This window comes from Stegostoma tigrinum, chromosome 33 (assembly GCF_030684315.1).
Source record: "Stegostoma tigrinum isolate sSteTig4 chromosome 33, sSteTig4.hap1, whole genome shotgun sequence".
NCBI lineage: Eukaryota > Metazoa > Chordata > Chondrichthyes > Orectolobiformes > Stegostomatidae > Stegostoma > Stegostoma tigrinum.
In genome coordinates, this window is record NC_081386.1 from 21,182,837 (window position 1) to 21,195,592 (window position 12,756).

Sequence of the window (12,756 nt, forward strand, 5' to 3'; positions counted from 1 at the left end):
CAGGCTACCACATGAAACGTATTCCATGCAGAAAAGTTGGAGATGATATATTTTGATAGGATACATCACAGGGGAGGCAATGTACTAAACGTTACAATTTTAAAAAAGGTGAAGGAAGAGAGAGAGACACCTGGGAATATTTGTGCACAAATCTTTGAAGATCTCAGGACAGAATAACAAAAATTATTGAAGTGTATGAGGTCCAAGGCTTTAGAAACAGTACCAGGAAGTTATGCAAAGCCTATATAAAACACTAGTTCTGCCCCAGTTGAATATCAGAATTAGACACATTTGAAAAAGTACATAAGGGATTTGCTTAAAATACAAAATATTTTCAGGGATCATAGCTACATGGATAAATGAAAGGAACTGGGATTGCTCTCTACACAGCCTTGAATTTGTAATCATGAAGGTATTACATTGGTACAGTTTCTATTAATTTCTCCAACAGCTGAAAGATTGTTTTCAAGAGAACACTAGTTTAAGATGATCGGCAAATAAAAGAGGCAACATGAGGGAAAAAAACACTTTCGGTTCTTATCCGGTTAAGATCTGAAATCTAATGCCTAATTAGGTAGAGGATATAGATTCCACAGTAGCTTGTGAAAAGAATTGAATGAATACTTGAAAAATGTGTCGGACAATGGGCAGAGCAGTGGAGCGGGATTAACTTCACTGCTTTACGAAACACTGGTGCACTGCAAGCTAACCAGAGTCTGCAGTTCTTTGTTTTACTTTACCTTCAATCAATCTGTTCACAATACTTCAAATTAACATTCTTAGAAGCACTGAATTACATTGAAAAGTTTTGTTTTTTGCTATCCTTCAGATGTACAAGAACGTAAACGTATAATAAAACCACAGATTCGACAATTGAGTGAAGTGACAACTGCCTCCATATAAAGTTTTTTTTTGTTTTTAATAAATGAATCAAGAAGTTAAATTCTGGTTTTTAACATTTGCAAAACCTTTAACTTTTTTTAAAAATTTAAGAGGATGGTTATTTTTCAAATTCAGGATGATTTGTTCTAATTCTCACAAAATACCTCCAATAATGATTTAAACAGAAATAAAATCTAGTACCTGCAAATTCCAATCCTGCAACAGGAAAGAAGTTTCTCACATTGTTCAATGCAAGCTTAACCATTCCTAAACGTATCAGTGCCCAGCTGTAAAATAAGTGCAAATGCCTTTCAGAAACACAAATTTTTGATTTTACTAAATTAATTTGGAGATTATCAACTTGTTCTGTTCTACATGCTGACTGACTTGAATCAAATAAATTATTAGTATGTATTTATTAAACCATTCTACTGCAAGCAACAGAAGGATACAATGGGTTGATTTTTGCCAAAAACTGAGTGTCAATTTCATGGAAGATTTCTCTGTTTTACGCTGCTAATTTCATTCTGTATATAAGATGCCTCTACAGCACTGCCCTTGTGCCATCGTGCAATCACCAATGGTAGATGTATTTGCCATTGCTGAGGCCTTCCAAGATTGACTGAATTGGAAGGACAGTTCTGACTGATAAGTGACCGGACCCCTGACAATATCTGCACAAATCCCTGATTGACTTACTGCGAATCTTATTGCACTGGACTTGCAGGACTGAGCATGGCCCATTCCTGAAGATACAGTATAGGGAGTTTCTGAACCTGACCGCTCCATGAGGTTGACTGACTGTGTGCAAGCCACCAGGTTGAGATTGAACATTGCCTTTGACTGACTGGGGCAGGCTTGATGGGTGGAATGGCTTCCTCCTACTCCTATTTTCCTATATTTCTATGCCTTAGGATGAGAATTATCGAGCTGATGCCATTTGTCCATAGGAATCCTCTTTCTCGTTTTGCAAATTCTACTTCGAGTTAAGCTGGTACTTGCAAGTGTCTGACTTAAACTCCACCAAGTTTACTTGATGCCTGGATAAGTCACTATAGAGGGGCATAGCATTAAGCATTGGAATAAGACAATGAAGGAAATATTACTCCATGTTCAGACACCATGAGCTGAAGTTTCCTATACCCTGTCTGATGTGGGCAATGGCAAGAAATGTGGAAAAATACAGCAAAATTAAACCAAATCTGAATCTGATTTTTGAATGAATTTTTTTCAATATGACCCTGAAGGTTTCATCAGCGAAGTCATACTTTTGTTCATAAGTGGCCCAACGCATCTCATTCCCAAACATCTTGCAATTCTTCTGAGAAATCAGATGAGAAGAATTTCCAACTTGAAAGCTAGATGGTTAACCACCAGGATGTAGTTCATTGCTTGCTTTTCCAGGCCTTTACTTTAATGTCCCCCCACCAATATATTTTCAAATGTTCCATGAGACAGCATTCTTCTCAATCCACATGCTATCAGCAAACCACCAGCCTCACCTCATTATCTTGACTGATTTCAGACGAACTCAGAATCCACTTCAGCCCTTCTAGATTTCATTTGGGAGCTTAGGGACTCCTTTGACCTGCATGCTCATACAGTTCACTTTGACTCATCCATACAAGATGCACTTTATGGCAGTTTGCTGCATTTCGTAGTACTCACATACATGCCTACTTGATGATTACCAGTCTCTGAATTGCACAGCTTTTTAGCCAGGAAGCAGGAAGTGTTAGTCATTGTGGAAGATGAGGTGATTACAGTTGTTGAATGATGATGCTGCTGTAATAAGTGAAGTTTGTAGCCCACGAGCGTTGACGAGGTCTGTGTGCAATGGCAGGGTTAAGTCTGAAATAGCAAAGTGATGATCACATACCTTACTGGAGTGTAGATCATTGAACTTTCCTTGCACTACTGTGCAATTTGTCTAACCCGGAGACAGTACTGACAACGTACCATTGTGTGTCCAGGATGGCTTGTGTTTCGTACCCTGGACTCCTCCAGACCACCCTGTCCACCAGGATGTCCCTATACGGAAAGTGGGTGCCAGCTGACCTCTCAGACATTTTCATTTCCCAGGAGGACAGAGCACGAGGTAACTCTTGGCTTGAAGCATCTGAAAAGGTGTGCAGCTAAGCTTGAAATATGGTGCCAGTGGCTTGTACATAGGGAGTCCTGCCAGTGGTGAAAATATCACCTCTCTTGCCTTATGATTGTACAAGGACGCCAAACAGGCTGAAAGCATAATTAATAAAGAGTGGAGCACTGTGTGGGAGAAATCACTGTGAGCCATGAAGGGTCATCCAACATGAAATTCTCTGAAAATAACAGCCTAAAAATGAGAAAATCCAGCCTACAATCTCTACAGTTCACACTCTAAGACTGTCATGGCAGAGATGAGGACTGCTATGTTCATCAACCATCTTTTGTGTTAAACACCTTTCCCAGTCCATTCCAGCCAACTTTACCCTCATTAACTTACAATTACACTTTTTTAAAAAAAAAGTTTGGCACGGTTGTCCTGACTTGTGTTTATATATCTCAAATTGAATGGTATATTCTACCATTTTATGGTCATTGTTTCTGAGGGGATCTTTTACTCTGAGTTCATATATTAAACCTGCCTCAATGCACATTAGTAAGTCGAAAATAACAATGTTTGGATCTATAACATATTGTTCTAGAAAGCTGTACCAAATACATTCTTTTAATTCCTCCTCATGGCAACCTCTGTGAATATGATTTTCCCAATCTTATGAATATTAAAGTCACCTATGATTAATAATATTGCCGCTTTCAGATGTCCTCATTATTTCCTGATTTAGTCTCTGTCCTACAGTTTAGCTACTGATACAGGTCTTACAGACCACTTCAAATATGGTCTTCTTCAGCTTGGTATTTTTTTACCTCTATTCTCATGCAGTCTACATCTTCTGATCCAAGATCATTTCTTGACATCATAGTTATTGCACCTTGCATAAACAAAGCTAATCCACTGCCCTTTCCTTCCAAATCGTTCTTTTGAAATATCACACATCTGTGAATATTTAGTTCCTAGCTTTGATGTCTTTAGAATCTTGGCTCCATAATGGCTAAAAAGATCAAATCCATTAACATTTATATGTGCTGTTAATTCATTTATTTTGTCCATAGTGCTACATATATTTAATTTAATCTAGAGCTTTTAAACCAGTATGGTTTGATCTCATTTGCTGCTCATTTTAAATGTTTGTTCTCTGTTCCTTGCTGTTCCACTTAGGAGATCATTACCTAACAACATACCTTGCAATGCTGCCATATCTTTGTGCTTTGAAACGTAAGTGTCTCCTTTCCAGCCCCACAATACCCCCCGTCCCACCAACTATTTAGTTTAAAGCTCTTTCTACAACTCTAGATACTCAATTTGTCGGTGTGTTGGTCCTAACATGGTTTAGGTGAAGCCCCTTCCAATTGAACAGCTTCCTTCAAAATCAGTAGAGGCCAGTGCCCCATGAATTGAAATCCATTCCTAAAACATCGATCTTAGTGTCACTCATTTTACTCCTTAACTTTATTTACCTTTTGCCGGTTTGCCAATGCCTCAAGTAGTGATCCAGATATTACTACCTTGGAGGTTCTTCTTTCTAATTTGGCTCTTAACTATTAAAATTCTTTCTGCAGAATTTCCTTTCAAGCCTTATCAATACTGCTCCCTTCACTGCCTAAACCCTAAATCACTGTCAGTGGTGAGGTTTAGGAAATAGGAAGCATATCTATCTAAAGTCACCTAGTCGATGATGTAGCTGATACCCAGTTACTACATTTACTTGTAATGAAAAGCAGAACTGCTCGGAATGAAAAGATCTCCCCCTCCATTTTATTCCCCTGAAAACTGAATTATAAGCCTCTAATTCTATGCAATACGAAATTTTTATAAGCACTTCTATTATAGGTACATTAACAAACGTGCCAATGACTTGTCCATTGGTTTATTATACACAGATTTAAATATACATAAAGTAGCCAGGATCCTTTTAACTAACCTGTAGGAGTCAGGATCTGAGTGCTCTTGTAGCTGAGTGTCAGAAATAAAAGCATCTTCATCATCTTCATCATCATCATAATCATCACTAGGGATACTTTCATCCGAGTCGTACGCAAACCCACTTTCAGATGGAGGCAAGAATGGCTTAAAGTACAAATATAACAAAACGATTAAAATAGAACTAGTTGAAAAATTTTGAAACTATATAAAAATTAGTAACATTTCTGCAATATTATTGAATTTAACAGGAAAGTCATGTATTCAATGAACTCTTTTCTACACTACACTGCAGCTATTTTTGGTACAGAATTAGTCAGAGACATTTCAGAACATAATTTTATCAAATAATGTTATTCTTGATATAATATTGGTAACTGCCTCCAGCACAGCATGGCACCTGGGAAGTGGAATGCTATGTAGACTTAAATATGTGAAAACTGAATCAAAATTTTCACAATATGATTAAGTGAATCAAAATATTAGTGGACCAATACATTTGCATCAATACTTTTTAAGATATATTGTACTCACTTTGGCAACAAAATAATCCCACATACTGAGCTCAGGTGGAATAAACTTTTCTTTGTAGGATGGTCTTTCTGCTGGTACTGGTGGTGGTGCTGCAGTTTCCTTTACAGGCCTACCAGGAACCAACATCTTCATATTAAATCTCCGTCGATATCGGTCAATGTCCTCTGGAGGAACTGTTAAGAGCATAAGACAGATAATAGTGAGATAAATCTTTGGCTGTGTAGTTGCCTACATTGACAACAACGGTTGACGTAAACTCAAATATCTCAATTTAGCATTATCATCTTGAAAATGCTTAGATTAATGGTCTAAAAACAAATAAACGTAGACTTCAGGCTCTTTACCAGCAAGTCAACAGGCATTATTAGAAGTTGATAAGCATCATACTCAAAGATAACACAAAAGCTCTACATTGTACTAATTACTGTAGTGTTTGAAACAAACAGAATTAAAGACAAAATGTACTTTAAGATTAATCCTGAACTATAAATCTGTTTTCAAATGACAAGCATGGAAAGTTAGCAATTTCCATTTTTGCAGATGTGAAAAGAGGGCATATATTGATAAATTGATGCAAAAAGCTGATAATCAGTGAAAGGTAAATTAAAATAGTTATTTTGCAGATTAAAACTTCCACACCAAATACTCCTGAAATTGATTTATATTGCTGATGTCCAAGGACACAAAATTGACTGTAATTAAAAAAATCTTTGAAGTGGTTTCATCAAAATTTCAGTTCAAAATCAGAATTACATCAGTAGTTACACCTTAAGATAATGGACAGTAAATTTAGATGGTCTGTCAGATCTGTGTTTGACTCAATCCAAGATAATAAAATGTGAGGCTGGATGAACACAGCAGGCCAAGCAGCATCTCAGGAGCACAAAAGCTGACGTTTCGGGCCTGGACCCTTCATCAGAGAGGGGGATGGGGAGAGGGAACTGGAATAAATAGGGAGAGAGGGGGAGGCGGACCGAAGATGGAGACTAAAGAAGATAGGTGGAGAGGTAGGGAGGGGATAGGTCAGTCCAGGGAAGACGGACAGGTCAAGGAGGTGGCATGACGTTAGTAGGTAGATGGGGGTGCGGCTTGGGGTGGGAGGAAGGGATGGGTGAGAGGAAGAACCGGTTAGGGAGGCAGAGACAGGTTGGACTGGTTTTGGGATGCAGTGGGTGGGGGGGAAGAGCCGGGCTGGTTGTGTGGTGCTGTGGGGGGAGGGGACGAACTGGGCTGGTTTAGGGATGCAGTAGGGGAAGGGGAGATTTTGAAACTGGTGAAGTCCACATTGATACCATTAGGCTGCAGGGTTCCCAGGTGGAATATGAGTTGCTGTTCCTGCAACCTTCGGATGGCATCATTGTGGCAGTGCAGGAGGCCCATGATGGACATGTCATCCAGAGAATGGGAGGGGGAGTGGAAATGGTTTGCGACTGGGAGGTGCAGTTGTTTGTTGCGAACTGAGCGGAGGTGTTCTGCAAAACGGTCTCCAAGCCTCCGCTTGGTTTCCCCAATGTAGAGGTAGCCGCACCGGGTACAGTGGATGCAGTATACCACATTGGCAGATGTGCAGGTGAACCTCTGCTTAATGTGGAATGTCATCTTGAGGCCTGGGATAGGGGTGAGGGAGGAGGTGTGGGGGCAAGTGTAGCATTTCCTGCGGTTGCAGGGGAAGGTGCCGGGTGTGGTGGGGTTGGAGGGCAGTGTGGAGCGAACAAGGGAGTCACGGAGAGAGTGGTCTCTCCGGAAAGCAGACAGGGGTGGGGATGGAAAAATGTCTTGGGTGGTGGGGTCGGATTGTAAATGGCGAAAGTGTCGGAGGATGATGCGTTGTATCCGGAGGTTGGTAGGGTGGTGTGTGAGAACGAGGGGAATCCTCTTAGGGCAGTTGTGGCGGGGGCGGGGTGTGAGGGATGTGTTGCGGGAAATACGGGAGACGCGGTCAAGGGCGTTCTCGATCACTGTGGGGGGAAAGTTGCGGTCCTTAAAGAACTTGGACATCTGGGATGTGCGGGAGTGGAATGTCTTATCGTGGGAGCAGATGCGGCGGAGGCGGAAGAATTGGGAATAGGGGATGGAATTTTTGCAGGAGGGTGGGTGGGAGGAGGTGTATTCTAGGTAGCTGTGGGAGTCGGTGGGCTTGAAATGGACATCAGTTACAAGCTGGTTACCTGAGATGGAGACTGAGAGGTCCAGGAAGGTGACGGATGTGCTGGAGATGGCCCAGGTGAACTGAAGGTTGGGGTGGAAGGTGTTGGTGAAGTGGATGAACTGTTCGAGCACCTCTGGGGAGCAAGAGGCGGTGCCGATACAGTCGTCAATGTACCGGAGGAAGAGGTGGGGTTTGGGGCCTGTGTAGGTGCGGAAGAGTTCAACCTGTCTCTGCCTCCCTAACCGGTTCTTCCTCTCACCCATCCCTTCCTCCCACCCCAAGCCGCACCCCCATCTACCTACTAATCTCATCCCACCTCCTTGACCTGTCCGTCTTCCCTGGACTGACCTATCCCCTCCCTACCTCCCCACCTATACTCTCTCCACCTATCTTCTTCACTCTCCATCTTCGGTCCGCCTCCCCCTCTCTCCCTATTTATTCCAGTTCCCTCTCCCCATCCCCCTCTCTGATGAAGGGTCCAGGCCCGAAACGTCAGCTTTTGTGCTCCTGAGATGCTGCTTGGCCTGCTGTGTTCATCCAGCCTCACATTTTATTATCTTGGAATTCTCCAGCATCTGCAGTTCCCATTATCTTTGACTCAATCCAGCCAGTTTTCTGCTAAAGGGATGTTTTGTTAAAATTCATCCAGTGAGTTTTAGTTTACAGACTGCAGCAAAATTGTACACCCTATTAAAGTAAAACAGCAAGTTAGATAACTTTCTTCATTTGTTGCAATTTTTCTATTTCAGACGCCACTGAATCTTTCAATTAGGTCAGCGTTCCACTACACTCCAAATCATGCTATTTTAAACTACGTTAAATATAAAATGATATATCTTTAGATGAAGTAATTAGATGAAGATTAAAATCTAAATCATATTGTTACAATAAAATGCATCTTTTCGATCGGATAACAGCTTTAGAGAAGTTAAGCTATATTTCAGAAAAATGGTAACATGCTCAATTTACAGATCTATGGTATTTTTGAGAAGGAAACAAGGACGAAGCAAGTTACTCCAAGGAAAAGGACAAGTTCCAAGCCAAGAAAAGGAAACCACACTCCACAGCAACCAACATTACCACTCACCATCCAGTCCGGTAGCGTGTTGTGTGCCAGTCTCACAGCTGGGAGAGACAGGCACAGCTACTGGTTCTGTCTTCAAGGCAGAATTTTGTTCCAAATTTGGTACAGCTGAAATATGTGGTTCACCTGTACCACAAATTAGGTTTTTAAATTTAAAAATACATACTACTCAATCCTGAAATGCTGGTGCTGAAAAAATAATTCTGCTTCACTACTTTAGGACTTTATATTCACCAAACAGTAGTAGTTGGTAACTGAATATTATTGCTCTTAATTTATAAGTATATTCAATAATTTTGCAATGAATAAAACTAAATATACCACCCTTTAAAAGGGAGAACCTTAACACTGTCACTGGTCATCTAATCAATACAGACAGCCTGCTATTGAGAGTTCAAGAGTTTATTGTTACTTGAATTACTTACATTTGAACCTCACTAATTGCTGAAGTGATATATGACCTCCTGACATTTCATAAGTCAAATGAGGTTGAGGTAACAAACCAGAAGTGGGAAAATAATCTCAAAGATAGAAAAAAAAGATAAAACATTCAGCACCATCAATAGTAATGCACCAAACTACACATGCTAAAAAGCATAATTTATAAAACAACAACATTTAGGATTCTCCAGCTGTATTAAGAGTGCATGCATGGAGTACAGAGTAGGCTGAAGAAGATGGCGAATATAAATCTAAATGTGATGTCAGAACCAAATCCAAACAATTTAGGGTGAACCGCATCAATCTCAAGTGTTAAAATTACCAACTGATTTATCATCACATCCCTTATATGGAAAAGAGTTTCAAACTTCTACCATTATGTTAGATGAAATGTATAAAAACAAGTTGCCATTGTTGGTATTTTACAATAATTTAACATACCTGGCGTAAGCTCTGGCCGCTTTTTGGGTTTTACTATCGTTTTTGCACCTCCTCCAAATACTGCAGCCCAAGTTCGATTATTTAGTGGATGAGCAACTAATCGAAAGAGTTCCTTGCTATCATGAGTAGCAAGACCATGGATCAAAAGGCTTAGGTAAACACCAATCACTGCCTCACAAAGCAAAACATTCAATTTGGGTTGATCATCTTCCTGTGTTGTTCCAAGAAGATTAATGAGCGATGAGACACCTGGAACGAATAAATGGTATATTTTATTAACTAATCAAGTAGGAAGTAAACATTTTTGTAGACAATTTGACCAGATGCTATCTTGCTCATTCGTACACTCCTTACAAAGAAGGCAGGCTGCCAGCTTGTTACTGAATAAGTTTTTAGCCATCTTGCAATATATTTTTCTATCTTACCAGGCCAATGAGAAGGTGAAGAGTTAGGAGTTACATGTTCTTCAATGCTTTCAGTCCGCAGTCTACGTCTTTCACCTAACAGAAGTCCCTGATAAACCATTCCTGTAAACAGGTTTGTAGCTGTTTGACTGTGAAAAGAATACAATATTGTTTAAAGAAGTCATTTAGAGTTCTGGTAAATTACTTATTGAAACCAGTGGGATGACATACGTTTTCCAGTTCAAGATTCATTTTGATCCATCACAGAATAGCCTGTCAGGCAACTGGAGCTCGAGGGTCATTTTATATTGTGAGGATGTCTTAAAGCAAAACTAAATGGTTTGATGAAAAAGAGTTTAATGAATAAAATTACCTGTAGCTGTGACTGTCACACAGAGACTGGTAAATACAAGCTGAGAGTGAAGCAGCCAAAGTGTGCAGAATGAAAACCTAATATGGAATATAGTACATTAACAAGTTAAAGGATAGCTGGTGGAAATACTTCACATGAATATAACTATGGCCTATACTTCCTTATCATCACACAGAGAATTATCTTACTTACTAAATGCTTAAGCATTAATTTAGGCACACATTTGGAAAGCCAGAGATTGGTGATCCCTAAGCATGCAGAGTGGTAACCAATTAAAAAAGTGTATCCATCTGACCAGAACTTGTTCATAATAAGCAAGAGCAATGTACATATTAAGGAAATGCTTCTTTTTTACGCATTGGAGCCAAATACAAAGAATGCTAGACAGCAGTCACAAGGTAACTTTTCTCATACCTACTAATAAGCCAAACCTGCTGGATAGTTAGCAACTACACTATAGACCAATCGGGTTCAGATAGTGGTTATTTATTTTTCACTGACAGTTGGTTTGATCCTAAAGCTCTATGGTTGACATGTCACCCAGTACCTTGTGAAAAATATCTTCTCCTCTAAAGCAGAATATGAAGCCCACTGACATGTATTTATTCACCTAAAGATGAGTTCCATAGTAAACCCGTAAGTGCAACCAATTTTTCAAAAACAGCAAACCTCTATAAAATTGTTACCTTTTCATCCTTAAGTCCTGGAAGAGGTGGAAAATTCATCTGGACCACCGTGTACAGAACATCATGGGTATGGTTAGTCAAATGCATGACAGGGTTGGCTGTCACAGTTTTAGTTGAAGCAATGCTTGCAGAAAGAAGGGGCAAGGTGGTTGGTAAAGGAAGTGGAGACTGAAGCTGTTTCATGGTAGTTTCCTGTCAGAAAGAAAAATCAATATTAAACAAACAACCATGTAAGCTTGTAATGAATTAACACAATCAAATGCTACACAAAATTTCTAGCGATACAGAACAGGTAATTGGCTCATGGTAAAGAAAACAAAAAGAGAATTACAAATTCTTTATTAATAATCTACTTTGTCAATCCCATGTTGTAACAAATGGAACATCAAATTTGTAGTAAAATTCCATACATACAAAAAAACTTAGAAAACTGACAGGTTCAAAAGAGTACAATGGGAAAACAGCCCTCAAAATTGGTCAATAACTAGCTTCATCTTTCCCAAGGCAATCAAGTAACAAATTCTCATTTACCAGTTTGTATTTCAAGTCGATTATTAGCATCTTGGGATCCCATTTATTTTCCTCCTCTTGTGTAGGCCAAAATAAACTGACCTCATATGTGGCAACTTAAAGTAATGACAGTTCAATGTGATAAGCCACGAACATGTCAATTTAAACAGCAGTTTACAGTCAATAGTCATCGCTTACATTTCAGGTTTCTCTTTAACTAAAATACACAAGTATGAATTGCTGAATTGTACTCACAACATTTTAAGGGTGAAATGAAAAAGGAACAACTGATAAGGATAAATCTAATTTGGATATTTTTCCCAGCTCCTGATGTCATGTGCAAGATTACCTTGCTTATTTTGAGGTCGTTTTAAAATCTTAAGGCCAAGAAATATCCAAGATGAGAGAAGTCATTAACTGTAAGTCTCTACCAACTTAGATGCCAGTTTCTGCTCAGTTTGGAATGCTAATACATGGGGTGCAGCAGGTAACCATGAATGATGGCATGGTCTGTCTGAACTAATATTGAAAAGTAATCAATGGTAACCTAAATTACAGATGTTAGATCATGCAGGTGGAAGCAGCTTATTCAGTACCTTTGCAAACTGCATCCTTGGCTAGTGGGCAATCAGTAGATATCATGTCAAACTCTTAAAAATTTAGGAGAATATCCGTATGTGCTGTTGAATTCATGAACTTGCATCATCATAAGTTAATGCTCAATATGAAGGGAGGCAAAATATTGTGGGAGAAATAAAGTCCAACAGAAAATTTATAGCTTTTAAAAGATGTATTTAGAATATAGGAGAAAGTTGGGTTAGTTGATCTTTTTGAAGGAACGGTGATGGAATTTAGTACAGAAAATTGCTATTTTTGGATTCCAATCCTATGCAACATTGAAGATCTTGTTATCTGATTCATGTCAGTAAGCCTAACAGCCAGGCAATTCAAATCATTCATCACTGTTCATATTTTATGGTTGCCACGTACTTATCCCAACGACTGGCCAGTCAGGTTTCTGATTTTGAACAGCATAGTTATCTTGGATTTTTAAATTTTTTTTAAAAAACAGGACCTCTAGCTAAAACTAAAACTAAAATTGTTGGCTGGAGTTGTGAAAAATTAATGCTATCTGAGCCAAGATATTTTAACAGCAGATTGTAGCTGGGATAAAGATGGTAAGCTGTCCTTGTGGAGATTGCATCCTGCAGAATTGTAATTGCGCAAT

The 12,756-nt window shown here is 39.3% G+C and overlaps 1 protein-coding gene across 7 annotated transcripts in view; it reads right to left on the reverse strand.

Moving 5' to 3' along the window:
* dmxl2 (Dmx-like 2) overlaps positions 1–12,756 on the reverse strand; it is a 132,210-nt gene that overhangs the window by 28,695 nt on the left and 90,759 nt on the right. For 4 of the 7 annotated variants that reach the window (XM_059639307.1, XM_048562600.2, XM_048562599.2 and 1 more), the window contains exons 25-31: positions 11,019–11,210; positions 10,333–10,409; positions 9,981–10,108; positions 9,556–9,804; positions 5,441–5,613; positions 4,908–5,053; positions 1,084–1,169 (exon numbers count right to left, since the gene is read on the reverse strand). In XM_059639307.1, coding sequence (XP_059495290.1) covers positions 1,084–1,169; positions 4,908–5,053; positions 5,441–5,613; positions 9,556–9,804; positions 9,981–10,108; positions 10,333–10,409; positions 11,019–11,210 — 1,051 coding nt within the window. The other 3 variants (XM_048562601.2, XM_059639309.1, XM_059639310.1) reach the window with 3 other exon arrangements.